Here is a 24,070-nt window from a genome sequence, read left to right on the forward strand (position 1 = left end):
CTAGTCGGATAGTTTGGAATGATGGGATCGTGCAAATAACCCCCAAACAAACAAAATAAAGTGAAAATCTCCATGAAAAGTATTTCAAATCTACGTAGGTAATCCTTCAAAGTGAACCTTGTCAGCCGAAAGAGCCACCTACCACCGACCACTGGAAAGCCATACTCTCAGTTGCAGACTCCTCAAAATCTGCATTCTCGCCCGAGCATTCCACCAGACCAGGAAGCCATTGGGAAGCACCCACAATAACATCAACTCCTGGCATCAAACAGAGAAACATTGAAAAATACCATCCAAATCTGAAAGCAAGGATAAAAGCGCACTTGGTCGCAGTGAAAGAGATTATTTAATTTGACGATGGGTCCAGCCAGACATGCAGATTTTCAAATTTCCAGGATGCATTCACATCATATTTGTCTCTGAGCGAGTGTGATGTGGAATTTTTATTTAATCTTCCTAGTCCTGGTCGAGTATTTTTTCCAATTTCGGTCTTTTGCTGAAGGACTTCAAGGGGGCGGATGTAGGGAGTCTAGTGCGCTCACCTGGTCCAATAGCTCAGATGCAGTGGAAAATGTTGAAAAAGGTGCACAGAAACTCAACAGGAGATTAATAGGCGGTACTTACGCAAAGTGCAAGGGAGCGGGAGAACCACGAGACCCAACTTGAGTTTCTTCCTGAAAATGAAATTCAATGAATTATGGATGATTCTTGCAGTTTTTTCCGTAGGTTCTGGCCCGCCGACACGTCCGCTTGAATAGTTACACGGAGCATATTTCCCGGGATAACTGGCCGTGGGAAATGGGAATGTGTAATGCAATTACTGTATCTGGAGAATGTAGAATTTATTTGCGCAACCTGCATTAATTCATTTTGCTTGAAAAATTGAATGTTTTTAATTAATTTTATTATGTGTCGGAAATATGAAAGGAACGGCTGCTGGCGCAATCCTTTTTGGAATAGTGCCAGCCAATGCAATGGGCCAGATGGTAGGTCCTGTGTTGTCGGCCAGGATGTCGAGGCGTCGATGCTTTCAGGCAGCATTAATGGATATTACTTTTATCCGGAATACAATTCAAAGTGAACCCCATAAAGGAAGCCAAACGGAAAGGTCAAGCAGCGCTTCCGATTGGAAACCTGCCTCCTCCTCGTTCGTGTATAAATTACAGCCCGGACTTCCTCATTGCCGACCAGACCCTCCCCAATCCAATTAGTCTAACCTTTCTCTAATCTCAGTTACGTTCCATACTAGCGCTAATATACATTTCTTTATTTTGCGATAACTTACCTTTCGTAATCCGGTAATGGTAGTGTCGGTGCCGTTGAAATTTGTGCGTAATCAGGAACGGAATCTTTCGTAACAGTTGATGCTTGCCTCCAAACGCCTCCGGTTGGATCAATCCAAACGCCGGCCGCATTCAATGGCAATGTGGGAAATTTTCGTACCGTGCCGATTGCGTGATTGCCTGTAATAATTCGTACAATGCGTAGAATAACAATATTAGTTGGGGGTTGAAAATAATCAGGGAAAGAGTTCTGGTAAAAATGCTTTTTCCGCAGGCAAAGAAAATTGGGGACATAAAATGAACACCGGCAAAGGTAAGCGATTTTGGCAATTCAGCCTGATTAGTGTGGATCGTTGACGAGGAAGAAATTGAGGTTGATTGCAAAGAGCAGTTATTTGGAAATGGTAAATAAATCGGTATGTTATGAAGGTACAAATGGTGGAGGTGAATCCTTCGGTGGAAAGAAATTGAACCGAGTTATTACCTAGAGAAGTTTATGTTGACGAAGCTATCGTTCTAGTCATTAAGAAAGTCAAACACAATTTACCAATGATTTATTGGCCGTAATTACTGAATTTTGTCAAACTAATGTCGTTACTGAAATATCCTTATTCAACTAATATTATTCTAATTAAGGATATTCCCCGGTGGTGCGATGACCGGAATGGTTCAACTGCTAACTTCGAAATCTTGTCCCAAGCCCCGACCTCGTGCCTGAATATCAACTGCAGTTTTGATATGTTTTTCCCAAATGCAAAATAAAAACATCCCTTTTTTAAGGTTTTGTGTTTGCCCAAAACCTTATTAAAATCAGTTTACTGTTTGTCTGTCTGTCAGTCTGTCTGTCCGTCACACGCATTTTTCTCGGAGACGATTGGTACCAAATTTAGTAGAAAGGTGGGAACTGTAAATGCTCAAGTATATAGTGAGTTACATCCTTTTACGTCGACTTTAATGGGGAGTCCCCATACATGCAAAAGGGGGATGTACAGTTTTTTCATCAAATATAGTCATGTGGGGCATCAAATTAAGGGTCTCAGTTAGAAGCCGGTCTTAGTTTTGACATTTGTTGAAAAGGTGGGGAGTGCGGGCGGTTGAAAGTGATCATTTTTTTAACGAATCCATTCTCAGAAACTACCAGACCGAAAAATCTGAAAAAAAAAATCAGGGGCTGCCACTATATGGTGCCTAGGCTCCGAAATACCGTCCATACCGATACCTTTTCAAATAAAGTTAATAATAGTACATTACTATAACTTTTAGTAATTGACAGGAACCCCCCCCCCCCTTAAGTTCAGCAATGTAGGCTACAACATAGAGCATGATCCTGCCAAATTTGGTGAAAATCGTACTATCACTAACAAAGTTATACTAGGTCAAAACTGTCGCTCTTCTACAAATTCAAGACTATGAATGTCAATATCACTTGAAAGTGGATATTCTCACATAATATGCATATTTTACGTCCTACATACTAATGGGACAAATGCACACCCAAATCTCTTTATAAAATAAATACACAAAACCTTTCATACCTGAAGCGTCTAACTTCCGGTTTCCCGACTTGTCATTAACTTTTTTAACTTTATTTTTCTTCTCCGTATCTGACTCACTTAACTCGAGAGTTCCTCTTTTGTCATTCTGACATCTCTCGTCCCGGTCTCCTGTTAGGCTGCCAGTTGTTTCCACGGCTGTTCAATGCGGCGGCAGAGGCGAAATCGCGGTGGGATTCAGGTTCGCGCCTCCGATGTGCGGTCACGTTACTCCGCCCCCAGCTGAAACCATGCGGGTTCAACGAAGCAAACCGTCCACCCGATCCCGGACGGAGCCCCCGGATAAATCTGACGCTTCGCGAGTGTGTTTTTTTTCGATGCGTCCACCGGCCCGTCGAAGGCCCTCAGCCTCGACAAGAACACCCTCTTGAGCCCGCCTCGGACGTCGAGCTTGAACGAATGCCTCGCCTCGTTCCAGAACTCTAAAGGCGCCCTCATATGGTGGTTGCAGTGGCCTTCGAGGAGTGTCCATCTGAATGAGGACCTGTGAACACGTCTCTTGGACCATGGCGGTGTTAACCCCCGTTGTCGCGTGTCAGGAAGGTGGAGTTGGTCGCAGCTTCGAAATCGTGCCCCTGAGCAAACGCAACATTTCAGAGTCGCCTAACTCTGCTCTGATGTTCAGGACAGGGTCGGCGGTGAGGTACAGATTTTCCCCGTACACTAAATCCGCGTGGCTGGCGGTGAACTCATCTCGTTGGATTGTACGTAGGCCGAGGATGACGAATGGCTGGGACCGCGACCACCACGAAGCATCGCGAGCCACTAAGGCGGCCTTCAGCGTCCAATGCCAATATTCCAGCATACCACTGGACTGTGGATGGTATGCAGTTGTCCTACGAAGCCAAGGAGTTTTGCTAACTCCCCGAAATGAGTAGATACGAATTGGATTCCCTGGCACGCGATGATAATGGCTGCAACACCAAAGCGCGGAATCCACTCGCGACAGAGGGCCTCGACACATGATTGTGCCGTAATGTCAGACAGAGGTATTGTTTCAGGCCACCGCGAAAACCTGTCGATGATTGTGGGGCGATACTTGAATCCCTGTGAGTCTCGCAAAGGGCCGATGGGATCGAGATGGATGGTGTGGAAGCCCTTGATTTACCTAGGGGATACACCTAATTCCTTTCGAACGTGCTTGTTGACCTTGCTGTTCTGCCACGCGATGCACTGTTTGGCCCAAGAGTTTACATCCTTGTTCATGGATAGCCAGAATATATTTATTTTATATTTGAGTAGTTAACGATTCGTCATCCTGATGCGTGGATGCGCAAGACCGGAATGAATAGCCTGGGTCCCTCATCTGAGGTCTCGCAGAGTAAATAAGAGTTTGAGCAAAAAATAGCAAACTCCTTGAATTTGTGGTTGGAATTTGCCTTCAGGCTCTGAAGCTTTGCGTCGTCTCTTTGTACCTCGGCGATTGTCGTATAATCGACTGCGGTGGGGCTGAGACCTCCGGAATTCGCGACAAAGTGTCTGCAAGAACGTTGTCTTTTCCAGGCAAGTGTTGAATATCAGAAGTAGTGACGAGGTTTGCGAGTAGACGCTTTGTCGGGCTTTTGCCTAAGCGCGAAAATAAGGGGCTTGTGGTCCGTGAACAGGGTGAACGGTTTGCCTTCAAGCGAGAAACCGAAATATTTTGAAGTGAGGTACGCATCGAGTAGCTCACGATCGTAAGCACTGTAGTTGCGTTGAACTGGGTTGAGCTGCTTTGAAAAGACGCTCAACGGTTGCAAGATTTGATTCACCCGTTGGTGAAGAGCAACGCATACCGCTGTATCTGAGGCATCGACGAACTCCGCTAGGGATGCATCTGGCTAAGGAAATGCCTGCAGTGTTGCATCAAACAGCTGTTGTTTGACCGACTGAAGCGCATGAGCGTCCTCAGCAGACCACGATACCTCGCGGGAGTCTTTAGTTTTGCACCCAGACAAGTAAGCGTTGAAGATCGCTTGGTGGTGATGGCCTTGGACAAGAAACGACGATAGAAATTTAGCATGCCTAGGAACCTTCGCAGATCCTTTATCGTGGTTGGTATGGGAAAACTCTTTATCGCCTCAGCCTTGTCTGGATCAGGTTGGATACCGTCAGAAGTTATTAAGTGGCGAGAAGTTCCATCTGCTTCTGGAGGAATCTGCATTTCCCAACATTTAGGACAAGTTCGGCCTCAAGAAGAAGTTGCAAAATGCACTTGAGATGTTCCAAGTGCTCAGATTCTGAAGAGGAAACGACCTAAACATCATCCATGTAGACGAAAGAAAAGTTTCGTAAAATAGAGTGGATGAACCTCTGGAAAGTCTGCGCAGCGTTACACAAGCCGAAAGTCATCCTGGTGAACTGGACGAGTTCGAAAGGTGTGTAAATAGCCGCCTTCGAAATATTTTCGGGAGCGACAGGGATTTGGTGATACGTTTTGCCTAGATCCGAGGTCGTAAAAAATGGCATTTCGTAAGCAAGTGTGCAAAATCATGGATGAGTGGAATGGGATATCGGTCTGGAACTGTCTGGGTATTCAGACGCCTATAATCTTCACATGGCTGCTATTCGCCGTGTGGCTTAGGGATCAAATGAAGTGGAGAGGACCAACAGCTATTCGATGGTCTGCAGATACCCTGTTTCATCAAGCTTTCAAACTCTTTCTTCGCAACAGCAAGCTTCTGGGGTGAAAGTAGATGCACTTTTGAGAAGATTGGAAAGCCGGTAATGTTAATGTGGTGCTCCACATCGTGCTTAACCGGCTTAGAGAAACTACTTTCCGTAATAATGCTGCGACACTTTTTGAGGAGTGCGGGAATGCGGTGCTCGGCAACATGCTCGCAAATTATAGAAAGAGTGTCATTTTGACAGATAGGAATTTTTGCTGACGTCTGTGATGAGGTCGCGGGGTCTATCAAAGCTTTGTTCTGCAAGTCCACCAGCAGGCCATAGTGACACAGGAAGTCTGCTCCTAATATGGGCATGCTAATATCCGCCAGAATGAAATGCCACGACAACGTCCGATGCAGTCCGAGATTCACGTCCACCTTCCTTTAGCCATAGGTGCGGATGGGAGAAGAGTTCGCGGCCACCAGTTGTAGATTTTCTGGAATTAGGGTGTTCGGACGGTGTACAAGGAGAACCAACACCTTAGCGCCCGTATCAACCAGAAAGCAAAGAGGGTCGAAGATTGTAAGGCGACGTGGAACTACGCTTCAGGTAGCCGTCGCCAAGACACCCAGCGAGTCTACTTTTTTGTTGAGATAAATGTGCATTTAGTCGCTGAAGCTCTGTAGTTATGATGGTACCAGCAAATCGTGGAAGCGGATGAGGATCCCCGCGTGCGACTACCCGAACGACCGTGATTGCTTTCGAAATCTACCTCCCGAACGCAAAGTAACAATTATCGCGGCGAGCTTTGTGACCACGTCGGCTAGTGTTGTCACCATCGACTTAAGCTTCTCCTGAAATGTGTCCCAGGAAACTTCCGCGACCACAGGGCGAGCGTACACCTCGTCTACTTTGTCAGCCATGGAGGACAACATCTCTAGCCATCCCAAGTCCGCGCAGGCCAAGATGGCGCGGGTGCTCTCCGGGAGTCTTTGCAGCCAGAGACTTTAGCAAGTAAGAGTCGACCTTATCCCCACCCAGCTGCTTCATCTTTCGTAGCAACTGGCTGGGGATACGGCCGCCTAACGTCAATTCATTCAGCAAGTGATTAAGCTTTACTTCCTCACTCACTGACAGGTAATGAGTGCGTGGTTGAACCTGGTGCGCTTCAAGTTGGCGCGACTGCCGCCAGCGGTTCGCGCCTCCGATGTGCCGCAACACAGTCACGGAAATTTGTGATCATCGGAAAGTAGTAGAATAATATAGTGCCCATATTAAAGGCAGTGAGTGCTGAAACTTTAGATTCCTTTTACTTTTTCTCAAAAAGGATATTCCATGGTCTCATAGGGAACTAGAGCTACGCGCTCCAAATATATTAACTTTTACTATTGACCGTTTTCTGGAAATGTACTTGAAAGGATTTTTCTTCTGTCCTCAGTCCTCCTTCGTAGCTCTGCGCGTATTTTAGTCATTTCCAGGAAAAATCACTCTCCGGCCATTCCGGAATAATGGATTCCACTGTACTAATCATACGTTTCGATGGTTGTTAATTAGTGACCTGCCCATTCTCAAGTTTCGAAATGCAACTATCCTAACACGAACATCAAGTTGAGGCTGCTCCGTATCAGTGTTCTTAGCGAGCTAATATGAGAAGAATACGTAAAATGACTGCCATCGTTGTCCAAAAGCTCCATGTTTGCTTTTATCAATTCATAGCTGCTTCTTGGCATCGGGTGTTCTGACGTAGAGAACTGGGTCGGCGTATGAAAAGCATGGCAGTGGATAGTTCAGAAGTGGAGAGTTCATCAAGGAAGGACGATAACTCCACAACGTGTTGTGCCACATAATGGAGCTCAATATCTCAGGATGATCGACGGGCGGGTTATCTAAGAACAATGTACAAGCTTCTCGGAAAATCGTGGAAGCAACTAAAGCAGCCATAAAGCGTAGATGTAGCTTATGGCTCCCAAAGTTTCACCTTTTAGAAATGAGTTAACTGATTTTAGCTTTTTCATTTGCTTTTAGTGACTGCTGAGAATTAGTCTTAATATTAAAAATGTTGATTTCTGGGGAGCACTCTATTCCGCCAGGATTTGTTTTTATTTCGAATCTGGTGACACCATAACTCAGAAGGGTACCGTCTTGGGGCGAACAAATTCTTCGAACTTTGACTAGCAGGAATCCCACCACCACTTCTGGAAAGGGGAATAAAAACACTGAGGGAGGAGCAACTGATTTTTTAAATATGATGTTTGTTCAAATGAAGTAAATTGTGCCGAAAACAGATATCACCTCCGCAAACTCCCGAGACCAATACTCTTTGTGGTGGAAGTTGCGAAAGAAAAGACTATGCAGGGATCGTAGCGCATCTGTTGAGAACAATTCTCACACTGCGGGTTCGGGACGGTGTCAGTGTTTAGAGCAGAACGTATAAAGGCTAGGACGCGGCTAACATGATCCGCATCCTAAAGATCAGTATGTGCCAGAGTGCAATAGCTCATGATTTACTCGAGTGGTTTGCTGCGGAGGGCAAAGCTGATCTAGTGCTCATGAGTGAACAGTACCAAAACAAGGGCTCAACTTCATGGCACCCCAACATATCAGACACTGCCGCCATCTAGGTTCGAAACGAACTCATCTTAGGATTCTTGGCCAAGGCTAAGGGGATGGCTATGTCAGAATTCGGTGTCTAGGGGTAACGTTTTTCAATGCCTATCTAACACCGAATGAGACGATGCCTGACTTTCAACCCAAGCTTTATGCTCTGGAGGACGCTATCTTGGGCACGGAGGGGCGGATACTGGCCGGGTGTCCCTTCAGTGCCAGGGCACTTGAATAGGGCATGCCTCGCGCCGACTCTAGAGGGAAACCAATTCTCGAATGCAACGCGTAACGAGGATCTCTCTCCAGATAACATTGATGAGATGCTGAGGAGTAATGATAGGTGGAGCCGTGTTGCACATTACATTCGGATTCTTCTCGTTGCAAAGAAGATAGAGCTCAACCGGTAGAGGGGCCGAATGGCAGGGTGTTCCTTGAACCTACAGTTCCCTTCTTCCTCTGACCTTACCGTTGGTGAAAGGAATCCTCTGTTTTGAAGGCTCCGCAAGGCGAGAAAGCTCGGGCGCTAGCTCGAAGTAATGTGAGAAATGGTTCCAGGCTGGCTCTCTGACGATGGGGAGGTGTTTAGTTGGTCGTGGAAGTCCAATGCTCTGCGCGTAAACGATACATTACATTACGATATCATTTCCTGATATGGTGGCTATTGTCGGAAGGTCGAGACTATCAAGTGAGTTACGATCCCTGGCAGCCGCATCAAATCCAGCGCTGAAATTTATTAAGCAATCCAAATAATTGCAACAAGTCTGTAAGAAAGAGTTTTTCACTAAATAAGCCAAAGTAGGGTGAACCAAATGGTGAAACTCGGATTTCGCAAAACACGGCTCTGAAGTTTAATTCAGCTATTCGAGAGGCTTAGACAGCTTTAAAGAAGAGCATAGAGCCGACTAATAATAATTAGGCAGACGCTTTTACGAGGAGAATCGTTCGCTTGAAGCGACCTTAAAGTTGAAGTGAATTTTTTTCAGGAACGGTAGCCATTAGTTACTTAAGTTTACAGAACGATAAGTACAGAAGGCGATAAAGAAACGGCAAACAGTTTGCTTGAAGTGTCCTTCCCAGGCAACATCTCAGATTAGTTTTGACAGGATAGAATAGATTTGAAAATTATGTTCTAAGAGTGTGTCTCGTGAGCCTCGTGTCGTCTTGTCCACTACTGTACCCAAGTCGGGTAAAATTGTTGGCTTTGGAGACCCACCACGAAACATCTCATCGTAATCTCCTCAGTTCCTGCAAATCTTCGTTTATTCGAGAATACTAAGAACTTGAGACTGGAAAAGGGCATGGTCGTTGAATTCCGAAATAGCTCAACCGTTTTACTTGGGAAAGCCGCAAATAATCAAGAATGCATGAAGAAATGCCTGAGTGAAAAAAGCATGCAATACTGACGACGTTAATACTTTTTGAATATCTGCTGATGAACAAGTATACTTGGGCCTCCGCAAAAGCTAATAGCTTTCAACAAAGCTCTGAATTTGGATAAGGAAGTACTCAATATGACCTGCAAGGAGAGAATATAAGGGACGCAAAACAGTTTATATATCTGGGCGTCCTTTCTACCCAAAATATAAAAGTCTTCGCCAAACCGTCCTTGCCTATCGTCATTAGAATACTCCGCTTCAACACAAGCTCTAGTGAAAAGCTTCGGCATAAGCGTTTGACATCCGTGCGCTTGTTAATTTTAAGATGGAAGCTGCAGTAGGCAGATACCAAATAGCTACAACTCCATTTCTCACTGTCACATGCAGGGAATCCACTATCCCAGAATGATCGACGAATGGAGCGACGAGTGTAAGTATTTCAGAAATTCAGACATTGCAGACATTGTTGACACGCTATGTCCCATACATGTATATGTGTTATCTCAAGTCAGTTCCAGTCATGCTGGAAGGGTTTTCTACAACGGTAAGCACTGTGTGCCTTTAGGTGAAGTTTTGGGATTTGTAACGACGCGGGCAGGATATATTATGAAGCTTGCTTGCTGCAAACTGTGGTTTTCCTCATTCCCTCAACTTGGGATAATTGCAACTAATAATGCCGTTTCATATTTATTTATGCTCTTCTCCCACTTCCTCCGCTGGATTGGATTGGATGATCTTCTAGGAGAACTGTTTCTTCTTCGATTAGTGTATCTTCTATTCCTCTACTGAATACGTCCATTTTCGAATCTCTCTCTCCTCCCCTACTATGATTTATAACAAGAGCTGTTGCCGGATATTTTCCTGATATGTGATAGGAAGCTCGAATTATTCCTTTACACAAAAAACGGTGATATTAATCTGGCCGAAAACTACGGGCCTATACCCATTCTTTCCTCCTCCCCTTTGAAAGAGCAGCATAGGTCTCTCGACTGTGACCAATTTGTCGGAATCCAACAACAAAGAACCTTTTCTACTTGGCATATTCTGATCATCTGGTTTTCCCTAACCTGACATTTCTATCATCTCGAAGATCCTTGGCTGATGAATGTTTCCTTTTCAAACTTTGTAACGGGTTGATGGACAACTCTGTAGCCTCCGAAATTCTGTTCCGTGATGCATCGCACAACATTCGCAACCTTAATGTTTTTCAGGTTTCATTCGCGGAGCTCTTATGTTGCTTCAATTCTGACTGCTTGATTGTTTCATTCAGTGTTCACGGCTCGTGATATGCTAACTTAGCCCTATATCATTTCCGTGGCTTTGAGGCGTTTCGAAATCATCATCAATGGCACAATAACGGGTATTCGGGCTAGGACTGCCTAGGACCGCAACCTGTTGAGCCGGATTTTATCCACAACCAGAAGGTCATGGTATCACTCATAGATTTCGTCATTATGTAGGCTACGGAATCCTTATGCAGGGGGCCAAAAATTCTTCGGAAGACTCTTCTCTTTAACGCGGCCAAGAGTTTGCAATTTTTCTTGCTAAGAACCCAAGTCTCCGAGGAATACGTAAGGACTGACAAGATCATAGTCTTGTACAGTAAGAGCTTTGACCCTATGGTGAGACATTTCGAGCGGAACTGTTTTTGTAAGCTGAAATAGGTTCTGTTGGCTGCCAACAAGCGTGCGCGGATTTCGTCATTGTAGCTGTTATCGTTTATGATTTTCGACCCTACATAGGAGAAATTATCATAAATTTTGATAAAATATTTCCTCAATTTCCAAACGATGCCACAACATGAACGATTCATGATGAAATGACAAACTTCAATAATGACAGATGTCAGCGACTGTCACAATTACATTTCAAATATGGCGGTTATTAAATGTAAGCTCCATTTACCTTCGCTGGTTAGCTATTCAGAAAAAAAACCCTAAAACTACTGAATTTCAAGATCTATAGCGTGGAGGGGGTGCAATAGCTAAATTAATTTATCTTTCCTAATTAAATGAAGAGAATCTGCAAAAATTTATGCATTATGCGCAGTATACGAGGAGATATTTCTGGGGCATATTTTGTATAATTTCTGCATTTATTTGTTATACAAATTTATGTGTGCCAATAAATAAAAGCGTTCGTTTCGCAGAATGTCTGACTAAAGCGGGATGATTTTGCAAGATTTACCGAAATTACACCACCCACTTTGTTGTATTGAACGTCAACAGTTCTAAGAATCACAATATCACCAACCGCTCCCTAATCGTATCTGGAAACTATGAATACAAATTTTCAATAAAAACGACATCTCATACTTACCATGTATACTCCCCAACGATGTTTGCTTGATAAACTGATATCGCTTGAACAGTACCATGGCGCCGAAAAGGAACACTATGACGGCTATGATAGATCCGAGGAGCACGATGAACCACGTCTGGGTTAGGAAGTCATCAGATATATTCCGACTTATTGGATATCTGTACGAAACGAAAAAAAGGGGAAACCCCAAGGATGACTTGAATAGGAGCGATACAACCACTTAAGAAGGTGAACAGGGCAACAAGACATGCCATTTGTATAATCGTCCCTCTTATCATGTTTGGCAATTTTCCTTTACTACACTCGTTATAAAAACGGAGGGAAGTTTTGCAAGCCAGCAAACAAACATGATATCAAGCAACAATCAACAAACAGCGACATTGACTGGGTCCCGAGCAAATCCACTCAAAGACCAGGAGTTGGGGTGGAAAATAATTCCGCAGGGTATTTACCGAGTATATCCTTGATCCAATTTTTTAGTCTTCGGGTCGAGACGGAGTGTGGCCGGTTGACTGAATGGGCCGACACCCTTCCTAGTGGCAGCTGCTACACTAATGTAGTACGTCACACCTGACGTCAGATTAGCAAGCAGGAGGGATGGGGTAGTCGCTTCAACTGTCATATTTGTAAGAATTCGGGATATATTTAATGCATCCAGACCTCGAACGATGACGTGATAACTGGTAAGGACACCTGGAAAAGATGAATGGGAAGTTATGGTGGGATGGTCATTAATTCAGCGGAAAGTCCGGAGGATATTCGATATGATTTTGGGTAATACATACCATTTAAGGAACTATTGCTTGGGGGCTGCCACTTGAGATAAACTGCTGTTGTATTGAAAAGGACAGCTTCCATGTTTGAGGGAGCTCCACTGGGCACTATAATAGGAAGAAATTCATGAAATATGAGCTGGAACACGTGTTGAGAATGTTATGATTTAGATCAGGAGGAATCCATGTTATGTTAGCCGATTAAAGTAAAAGGAGCTTTGCCTAATATGAATTCAAGGAAAGTCCACATTATAGCTCCTGCGAGATACTAAATACTCACCATCTTCAAATGTCTTGGCACGCCTCGAATTCGACGGTTTGCCTTCAACCACTTTATAGAAAGGCACCAGGAAGAATTCGTATTCCGTCGCCTTCATGAGTCCTGTAATTGTGCACGCTGACGCACCACCGCCATGAAGAACGGTCAGCATTTTATAGCTGCCATTAGTCGTCATCTCGCGTGAATAAATATAAAATCCTTCAACATACTGTCCGTTTACGATCTGAAATGATTGAACGAATATGGGTTAGAGCCCCGCAACTCTGAACTTGGTGGCATTCACAGCCCCTTCTCCCAAACAAAACTAATCTTTGTGAGAACCCTTATAAGAATTTCAAGGGTTATAAAAATGAAATTACACCAACTCGGGTTCTTTGTGCCAGCGATACTAGCGCAAATGTCCCGCAGCTGGGGGAGGAAGGTGTAAAGATATAAATTACTTGAATGTTCTTTATGGGATTTCTGGTCTTGGGGGGCTTTAGTGTAGTGTTGAGGAGAGGACCGGATGGGAAGAATAGAAGAAGGAAACTTTTTCTCATTTCTTTAATGGCATCACTTCTTAAAGCTTAAGTTGCACTAGTTAAGATACTTTACCTCCCATGCCAGACGTACGCTGGTTGAATCCGTAGCATTTGCCTCGAGCAATTCAACGACATCACCTGACGACAGAATTGCCTGAGCCTCATTTAAGCTGACATCCTCTTCGACGACGCTCTGTTGGAGAAAAGGACAAGTGAGGCTCTAGTGAGTCCTAAATTAGATAGGATATGATAGTGTATTATACCATGCCATGCAACATCATACTTTAGAGTAAATTGTGTTTGAAGAGGCCCAATTTTGAAGGGAAATTAGGTTTTCGTTATGTCCGTATTTGTTTCAGATATCGGCATTGTTGGTTCATAAAAGGATGTTCATCTTGTGTCCGTATTCCATTACACTATTTTGTATTCTTGTCAGGTACTGTCATCAAGTGTTCAGGTTCAAATTATTCTGGTTTTGGAAAGAGTCTTACCATTATGGACCATATTAATTTAACCACCACATACCGGAAGGAAAATCCAATGACTTATTGTCTTTAGAGGGACGAGAAAGTCGCCAGTTTATCCTACCCTTAAAGTAAGGAACAGATAAAAAGTGAAAGGAGCCAAACTTCCGCATACTATTATACAACATCAGCATGGCCTTGGAATTAGAATATTAAGGTAGCTGTTTAACTTCATGACAGGAGCCTCGAAAGTATCCTTGTTATGTGAATTTCGAAGTGGCTTGCTGGAAATAATTTCAGAAATGGCAGAGCAGCTCATCAAAGAAGCTTCTGCGTTGATACAGGTAACAGAGATTAAGAGGGCAGAAGCGAGAAGGGTAGATTGTAAGATTGCCTAATAGGGACCAAATATATGTAAATAGTTCCAGGTTGATAGGTATGACAGGCAAGTATGATCAGGTACAGCAAAAAAGAAGGTTTGTAATGTAAAGTAGGAACAAGTATGGAGAAAAAGAAAGGGTTGTGCTACCATCAAAAAGGATTCTGCAGGGTTGACTTAAAGGGGTAGGATCCGATTCATGTTATGAATAAGGGGAGTGATGGAAGAGAAATTTGAGTGAAGCGAAATCCACATCCTTCTGGAGGTATTAGATGGATGTTTTGAAAACCTGTGTTTGTGCTATTTTGGTATGCGATCCAAAATCCGATGACTGTGGTTACGCTTATATCGCGGGCAGAGTTCTACCTCGGCTCAGTACATGGAAATGTACCTTATAAAAAGGCCTTATCCATTAATTAAGGCAAAATTTATATATAGCAGGTATGTACGTTAAATTTCCAGAGTCTTCATCGTTATTCTCACGAAAAAGGGAGAGAGTCTTGAATTAGACAATCTCAGATAGATTTCTGGAAGGCAGAAACTTAAGTGACAAGCTCACAGCGGCGGGACAGGAGCAAGGTTTAGGTGGCTCTATTCCCTAATCATCGCACTGTCATGAAATAGTCGCAAAGAAAAAGGGAAGGGGGCAGGTAACCTAAAGCTAGAAAGAGAAAAAGGTCGATTCTAGGCGGAGAGATATGTAAAGAAACAAAATCACAAGACTTGATAAAATGGGGAAAATAGGTTCACCGCGAAAGTGAAACTTAATTCCAACCACGACTTCCCGACAGTAGAATCTCTTCGGAAGCATACCATTTATAATCCAATAATATGCTGTTATAAATCCACCGCAGATATATTGAAGGCTGACAGTTTGGCACTCATAGGTTAACGAGAGAGGCGGGCTGCTCGGAAATTTGCTCGTAAGTTGGGGCATTTGCTTTATGTAGAACATACCTTGCGGCCAGAAATGAAGATTACCGATTGTATTTGTTTCATGGCAATAGGCCATCTAATTCGTGGTCAGGATTATTCGTCTTCGTCAAGATGACACAGAGAGAGAGAATCAAGGTAAGTCGATCCCTCTTGGTGTTCTCAAAAAGTTGAATTGGGATGTAGAGAAAAGTGACCTGTACCTATAGAGGATGAAACCGATAGTTTGTGGAAAATTTGCTGCTGTAACGCAATACCAATATGAATAAATTCAACGACTAAGCGCACTCTGTGATCTTCGGTAGCCGTAAATTTTGCCTCTCCGAAGACGCGCGTATATTAGACAAAGCCGGATCATGAAGACCGTGGTGGTCCGACGTGAGTACCTGCCGCGTAGGCATAATCCTACGTTCCTCTTCGGACGCGAATTGACTTACCAGCACCGTGGTACTTGCTTATAATGTGGGCAAACTCAGCATTATATCAGTAGCTGTGAAACTTATCCAACACGGGGCCCGAGTTGCACAACGCAACTCTACGCTTCAGCCACAAGGCCCAACCGCAAAAAAACCAGGCTGAGAGCACAACTTCACAGTTTCAAAAGACCATCCTGGTTCTTATGGTGCCATCTCCAGTGAAGCTTCTTGAGAAAAACCTCTACAGTTGAATCGCATTGCAAAATCGGGAGTAATTCTCCTCGAGTACGTGGGATCGGCATCCACCAATGAGGTGACTGAAATCAGACCGATGGGAATAACTGCAACGAAACCTTTCCACCAATAAACTACCACACTTGGTTCAACACAGCACATAAGCCATCACAAGACAGCACTAACACCAAACACATGAAACTGGTGTCTGTCCTCCACGAACGCTATGGGTAATTCTCCTACTACAGATGAAGCAGCAGCCAGGTACTCCTTCAGGCACCAGAAGACAGCACGCGAAAGTGCATTAGCGGATCGATGCGTATTACTTCTGGCAAGGTACTTGCTTAGTTTATAGATATCGTTCACTACATGAAACACGTCCTCTGAATCTACTCCACACACAATACAGCCCTGACTGGAAGCAAGGTTTCTTGAGAAGAGAAACTCATTCAAAATACCAAGCCCAATCAGAAAGAAGATCATCTCGAGGACAAAGTTTTCTAGCAGACACTCATTTCATGTACTCATATGTCACTCGGTCTTTACTGCTTTCGTTCCTAAGCTAAAAATTGGATATTAAACTCAATCAATGACCGCAAGTGGCCCTAACCCCATCACTGGATCAATATTAGCTAAGTCCGTTTTGTAGCAAAAGGCACGCTTCTCCTGATTTTATAGGCCAGGTCAAGCTAGACTTCTTCTAAGTCAAGTGGAGAAATACCCAATTCTTCCACCATGTCGTCGGTCGAAAACGTGGGAAATACAGAAAGGCACCGTAAATATGCCACTCACTGATAGACATAGAGCAGTTGCCCCAAGAAAGACAGATATATGGATCTAGCAACTTTCCTCCTTAGACCCCAATCACACCTCATGACACCCCTCAGCATACACACGAATTTGGTTAAACGCGTCGTGAGTTCGCTTAGGTGCGGGTACAAGCACATGCGTTCCTCGAGTGGTATTTTAAATTTGCTCCATTCAACTGAATTGAGCCGGACGACGATACTTTCGAGTATGATTGCGACTTTTTTTTGTTGAAATCGCAACACCAAATTCAAGAGACCACGCATTAGCGATTCGCATGGGCTTAGTATTCCGCTGATCAAGCTCATGGCAGCTGTCCCCTTCAACATGCAGGAGGAGATAATTCGCGTAAGCAAAGCATTCAACCACCGGACTATGCTCACCCAATAGTTCTTCCATTAATATCTTGAAAGAATGTTGTCCTACCATGGACGTACTTCTTCCACAGTCTCTCAGAAAGCAGTCCTCTAGACAACAATGATATAGACCCTGGAAATCAGTTGGGATGCTTCGCCAGATGGCTTTGTATATCTGGCCAGTCATCCCATCCCAGTTAGGTGACTTCCAAGACCTGAGCCTCGCCATGCTCACCTTGATCTTACAACAATGCAGAGGAGAAATTTCTACCCCCCCTTCAGCGCGATCGCCACACCGTCACTGAAGCGCAAACACTACCAAATCTAGTCAGCTTAGGCTTCGTTTTGTATATCTGGTGGAACCTTTCTCAAGGGTCACCGCTATGCTCACCGATCAAACGCCTTCAGTCTCCTTTTTTTGATTGCCTTAACAACTCTTAATAAGATAAAACACCTCGCTCGAATTTACAAGAGGATCAACAGCACTTTGAAAATGCGCCCTTTGAAGTCTCTTCCTGAGGCAAAGGACTTCACATAGTTTACTGCAGGGAGCATTTGTTCACCACTGGACATACTTCGGAGCTTTTCGTTCAGGTTTCCTCAGTACGCCATCATCGTATCCTGGAACACATCTACTCATTTAACAACTCAATTTTTTCATCCATTGACAAACACGCAAACTAGAGAGGGGAGAGCGGCGTTCTAACTGCCTCATCCGAGGAACATATTCCACCTAGTACCACCCATGTTTAATCCATCTAATCGGCGTAAGTTTTCGATCAAAGCTCACATTCCCATCCATCAGCACGACCTCAATAAGAAAATGGCCGCTAATATTGCATCCATCCGACAGTCTCTACGATTAGACTAGTCCTTTTGCTGCAACACTCGCATTTGCAATGTCACAACTATAAACATTTGACAGGGCATCCAAACAAAACAGATTGTGCTTCAACAATCATTTGAATAGTACTCCCCCCGTATTGCACTGTGGTAAAATGTACGGTGGGTATTTTTAGTTTGCCACAGGAGATAATAGGATGAAATATTCCGTGAAAACACGGAGCTACCTCACCCAGGTACAGGATATACTGCTCCAAGTCGTTTACAGGCAGAAAGTACATGATTACAGAAAATCACTACCCTAAAAGCCCCATGAGTGAGATACATCCACCCCACTCATTAGTGAGACTCTCAACAAAGATCTAATCTAGACGTGTATCATTTAAGACAACGGCCGGCCTGGCCGATCCCTTTAACAGTGAAAGCCTGTTTGGCTAGAGACAAGCTCCTGAGGCAACCGTTGACCACCCAGGGTGGTGCTAATGCATCACGGCAGTTACGCAATTCAATTGTAGCAATCTGAATGACGTGGCGTTCCTTGTCGAGCATTGACATTAACCACCTCCTCGACAGCATGGCGCAATATCGACCTGAGCACTTGTCGACCAGAAGTCCTCAGAATGCGTAATTCCTACAGTATACCTCCTTGTTGCAGGATGAAACCTTATGGCCACTCTGCGAGTAGCGAGCACGCACGTTATCTATTATCTTGCAGACAGCGATTCTATACATGAAACTCAGGCACCTGAAGCACGCAATCTAGCCTAGTTACTAAGCTACTAAGCATACACCTGCTAAGGTGATGTCAGCCTATAAACAATTTATGATCTCGTCCTCCTTCTTAAACCTCCTGAACGATATGTCGTCACTGGGATGGTTCTCATGTATCTGCTGCATCAGCCCGTCGATAGAACAAGGTTTCAATATCGGGGCCACTTCCACCTTAAGCTCGTGCTTGGAACACTTAGGGCTCCTCACTCCCTACTTCATTTCCTTTTTAGAGGGCACCCTTAAAGGCACACCACCCCCTGCAGGTTCACCGCATAAGCTCTGACCCTCAGTGCCTTCCCGCCACTTCCTTAGGTGTCGTCTTTTTGTTGCCGTTTCTTATCCCAACCGACTATGCCTCGGCCGCAAGTAAACGTGAAACGATTTGTCGCCCACTAGCGGCAGGTGGAATGGTTATGTGGCAACCAATCAACTTCAATCTGCAAAATTATGCTGTGGGTGAACTAACCACCTTTGGCAGCTGTAAGCCCCCCTGGGTTGCCCTTACAAAGGGCCACCTTCTCGGTAGTACGGGTGAATTCTTTACAGTATTCCAGGATGACTCTATCTGCAATCGTCACAAATCACTCTTGACTTATCATAAGAATTGGCTTTTTTAAGTCGACTAGGTTGGGCCTAAGCGAAGTAGGATGATGGGACTCTGGATAATACTCCTCTCCCTCGTGCGGCAATGTGCTTTTGTACTCTGAAAAGCCAAGTATTAGCAGACAAGATTCCGGTGTCGGGTGAATTCTGATGCCTTCTGCAAGGCGTGCTCTCTTGACCTGGGAGCCGGTTTCTGACAGGCTTCTAACTGCAAGATTCCAGTTCAGGTTAAGGAGCATCACAATTGTACAATGATACGTACCAACGGAGACCTTCGATATAGTGGAGACGAGTGCTTTCTACGAGTAATTAAACGCAATTCAAGGGAGGCTTCCCAAAGGTGAAATTGTGTTCATGATGGGTGATCAGAATGCTAAGGCAAGATCTGGCAACACCTCGGACATGGGATGGGGAAGCACGGTCTTGGCGACCGTAATGGTGCGACGTTCATCCATTCCTGCAGGTTCCAGGTCCTCGTCACTGGTGGCGTATTATTCCAGCACCGGGCTTAGCTTCGAAGGGATCACCATTTGATGGTCACTCATATATCACGCGATATCCCGAGAAGTTCAACATAGTGTACGCCGTGACAAGAGAAAATTTGCTATTGCACTGGTCAAGGAAGCGGAAGATTCCGCATATCGCAATGAATACCGGATCACGAAAGAGCTTGCATATAGTCGCAAAACTTTCAATGGTCCTGCGTCAACGGTGGACTTCTCATCCACAATGATTAACAACTGAAGACATGAAAAGAACACTTCACTCCGATTTACATCTGGTGAAGTTCCTCCTCTTGTTGAAGAAATGGCTGGTCAATGTAACAAGCAGATACGGACTATTCCTCCAAGCAGAAGAGAAATCACTTCGGCGATCAATGCACTCAAACCTAGTAAAGCTGCTGGACTTAACGGTTTCTCCGCAAAGTTATTTATCACTGCACCTGCAGTTTCTGCAGATTTGCTCCCTTCATTCGTACAGAAATCTTGGGATTCCGAGACCTTTCCCACTGAGTGGAAGAAGAGGATGATCGTCACGATCCTAAAATAGGCGAGTTGAGTGTTTTGAGTGTGAAAATTGAAGGGATATTGGCGTGCTCCCTGCCTTCGCAAAGCTAATAGCTAAAGTAGTGCTGGAGAGCATCAAGGAACATCTTAAAATCTTGATCGACAGAGAGCAGGCTGGTACCCGCTCCGGATCCTCTTGCATTGACCACATCAATACCCTAGCGAACAGTGAGTGGGGTTTAGATCTTCGCTTTACCTACTCTTCATTGATTTCGAGGAAGCTTTCGATAGCGTGAAGAGGAAGTATATTTGGAGAGCCTTTTTTAGGAAGGGCTTTAAAAAAACTAATAGCTATTATCAGAGCGACATGCGATGGCGCTAAATCTCAGGTGTAGTTCCGAGGTTTTGTCACCAATATTATTTTTTTATTATCGAGGACGTGGTGAATTCAATGTCGGGCCACAAACCTCGGGCTAAAGATACACACCAACAAAACCACGGTTCTCAGTATTACCAACTGTTTTCCTGCAATAGTCAGACTAAATTCTAAGTAAAGGTGATCTGAGAGTAAGACTTCATCGAGCACTCGTCAGTCTCTAATCAACTCTAACGACTTAGAAGTGGAGATTGTTAGGTCAATTAGTTCACTTCTTCTTTGGCCCACGAACGTGGGGCGCACATTTCATTCGCTATCATCTGACAAGCTGAAGTGATCAAATGAAACAGTTTGTCTCCTCTTGGAGTTGCATTTGCTACTGGCTCAACAAATATGCTAAGCATTCGCATCACAACCTGTTAAGAGTTTAAGGTTATTTGATTCTGTAGCCACTACCAGATCCTTTAGTTCTTGCGTCAGTGGAGAACACAGGTAAGTAAGCCGAGGTAACTATGACGTTTTTCCTCTTACCATTAACTTGGTATGGTAAGTTGGCCGTGACGGGTCCTGGAAACTGTCTTAGCATGGTTGTCTCCAACAATTTTGATATCAGGACACAGACCCTTGGTTTCAAGGATATCTCATCGAAGAAGATCCTAGTCCCCTTTACTGACCCAATACCATAGATTTTGTTAAAATTAACCTATGACTGTTGGACCAGAAATATGTAAGGATAGTCCTCCATCATAAATAATAAGAATATGTAGGTTAATTTTACTGATCCCTATGTTTGTAGACATAAGTGTAGTGTAGTTCATCGTGGATCTCATCGGGGTTATCAGTTTGTCCTCGCCTTCTGCTGAAAGTTCCGCTTTCTTGCGTGCGTATTCCCTTGGTATCGCTACACTTGGCTGTATAGCAACGACCATGTCTACATTCTTAAGAAATTTCGTCTTTTTTCGCAGTGCCTTCTGTTACCGTCGGTTGGGAACCCTCTCAGGTTCACGGTGTCTGGGCTGGATGGATCTGTTTCCACATACTGGAATTACATTAGTTACGTCCACATTACCAGCTTCCCTTTCTTTTTCTTTTCTTGGTAGAAGCGGATGAGAAAGTTCTGAAAGGTAGGGCTGCAGTCCCTTTTCTTTTACAGCGGAAGTTTGTTTTTGACGAGCTTTCCTCCCCCGTTTTTTGGAAGAGTTATGCAACAGTTTCACCGACAGGCCAACTGTAGTCAAGTTTCACTGAAGTGCAGAGCCTGTCTGCCACAGATTTCTCCGTGGGGGAATATGAATCCAGTGAGGCCCCCAAACTCCGTTCCTCAGCCATGACCTGATTTCTCAAACTCGCGAATTCGAAGTCCGTGACTTCTTACCACTTGAAGAGGTACGATCCTTTGCTTCCGTCTTCATGTGCTTTTGGACGCCCTTAGTCTAGTAGTAAAGTAACACAGACTCCCCTACTACAAGAAGGATGTATCCGAGGGAGAGCGACTTACTCGTCACGTCGTGGGTCTGGTATCGTTGAAAAGGAACCAGAAAGCTGACCGCCAAAGTTCCGGGGATTTGCTCCGCAGACTTGCAGACGTATTATAGATGCATAATAAAAGTGTCACTCAACAGTGCGGCTCGGGGAAGCAAATTGCAGAGGCAGAATTCTTCAAATATCAAAAAGATGATGGTCATTGTCTTGACAATCGACTTCATTTATCTTGCTTTTTTGTGTTCCGTGGGATTGGAAGTTTTCCGCTGGTTTGACATTTGTTTGTTTTCTGGGTCATACAGGTAATCCAACTCTCATTACCTGTGATAACTTTGGACAAATAGTTTGGATCTGTTTGAATCCCCATTTTTCGTGGCTTAAAGCGAATCGATTGTGTTTTTCAATCTTGGGTCAAAAAAACATGGAACAAATTTGGCGCAAATCTTCCGACAAAATCAGTTGGCAATTTACGCCTGACGTTTCTGAATTTACGCGCCCAAAAGGAGTATGGTTTTCAACACTCATCTCACCACGTTTAAAGCTGTTAATTTATTTATTTATTTAATTAACGGACAACAAACAGAGAAAATTCCAATTAATTATTGTCCTCAGGAGGAGGAGAAAGCAAAAAACTTATCTTACGTTTAAAACTACTTAAAGTAGGGAAGTTAAAAGGACCAAGCTGTTTTGCATTATAATTTTATAATATATATAAAAGCCTGGGAATCGGGGAATGAAAATAGACTTCGAGCTCCGCGAAGGGCACATTGAAAATGTCTGCGTTACGTGTGTTATAAGACGCAGGACGGCAGGTGAGCTCGTCAGCGGCGGAGCAGTCCATCAGGCCCGAGGAAAGTTTAAAGAATGTGCATAGATCCAGATAGGATCTACGCTGTTGTAGGAAAGGAAGGTTTAGAAAGCGGAGGCGGGAGGGGTAATCCACACGAGGGAAGCTTTTCTTAAAGAAGAGGGAACGGGTGAATTTACGTTGCACATTTTCAAGAGAGCTAAGGAGGGTTGGATGGAGTCAAAATCAAAGGAGGAGCGAAGAATAAAGCCTGACAATTTTGCTGCTCGATTGATGACATCGAGGCAATGGGTGTCAAAGCGCAGCTTATTGTCGAAAGTGACTCCGAGGTCTTGAGTGGAATTCAAGCAGGATAAGGAATGTCCATCAAGCGAGTAGGAGAAAGAAGTGGATGAGGATTTTAGGGAGTAGCACATAGAGTGACACTTTCTGACGTTTAGCGCTAAAGTTGAGCTCCAACGAACCAGAGTGTCCAGGTTATTCTGAAGGGAAACACAGTCCATAGGCGACGATATAGCGGAAAACAGCTTAAGGTCGTCTGCATAGAGCAAACAGGGACAAGTAAGGAGGGGAGGAAGGTCGTTAATAAAAAATAAAAATAGCAAAGGACCCAGAATAGACCTCTGTGGGACGCCAGAAGTGGGGGAGAAGGAGCAGGAAATACAGCCATCAAAAGAAACGCGGCAGGATCAGTTGGAAAGGTAAGAGGCAAGCCATAAAACAAGTGGTATGGGAACGTTTAGGGACGAGAGTTTGAATAGAAGTATCTTGTGATTTACAGTGTCGAAGGCTTTCGCGAAGTCAGGGTAAATGGTATGCACTTCTTGCCGTGAATTTAGACATTTGGCAACAAAGCAGGTTGGAGGCAGTGAACCTACGTTTAACGAAGCCGTGTTGCTCTTTCACTATGTGTTGGCTAAAGTGGGCGGACAACCAGTCGCTGACATATCTTTCCAGGATTTTGGAACAGGAGGAGAGGAGGGAAATGGGACGGTAATTCTCGGCAAGCAAACGATTGCCAGTTTTGTGAATGGGGATAATGAGAGCCTCTTTCCATAAGCTGGGAAAATGATTCTCTTCAAGGCTTTTATTGAAAATAAGAGATAGGGGAAGGGAGATGGACTTACCAGTTTTGAGCAAAAAGAGGTTTGGAAGACCATCGTAGCCAGGTCCGACCTTGGCATCAAGTTCGCCAATGAGGTATTCGACAAGGATAGGGGTAAGAAGGGGAATGGTAGGCCATGCGGGGCAGGCTACATCTGCTATCGGGAGGGATTCGGAGGAAGGGGG

At 44.3% G+C, this 24,070-nt stretch overlaps 1 protein-coding gene across 1 annotated transcript in view; it reads right to left on the minus strand.

The window, feature by feature from the left end:
• LOC119653070 (roundabout homolog 2) overlaps positions 1-24,070 on the minus strand; it is a 245,393-nt gene that overhangs the window by 15,297 nt on the left and 206,026 nt on the right. Inside the window, exons 8-13 of the mRNA XM_038057550.1 lie at positions 13,375-13,494; positions 12,781-13,003; positions 12,513-12,608; positions 12,180-12,420; positions 11,725-11,885; positions 1,286-1,463 (exon numbers count right to left, since the gene is read on the minus strand). Coding sequence (XP_037913478.1) covers positions 1,286-1,463; positions 11,725-11,885; positions 12,180-12,420; positions 12,513-12,608; positions 12,781-13,003; positions 13,375-13,494 — 1,019 coding nt within the window. The remainder of the gene's footprint in view (positions 1-1,285; positions 1,464-11,724; positions 11,886-12,179; positions 12,421-12,512; positions 12,609-12,780; positions 13,004-13,374; positions 13,495-24,070) is intronic.

Source organism: Hermetia illucens, chromosome 3 (genome assembly GCF_905115235.1).
Source record: "Hermetia illucens chromosome 3, iHerIll2.2.curated.20191125, whole genome shotgun sequence".
Classification (NCBI taxonomy): domain Eukaryota; kingdom Metazoa; phylum Arthropoda; class Insecta; order Diptera; family Stratiomyidae; genus Hermetia; species Hermetia illucens.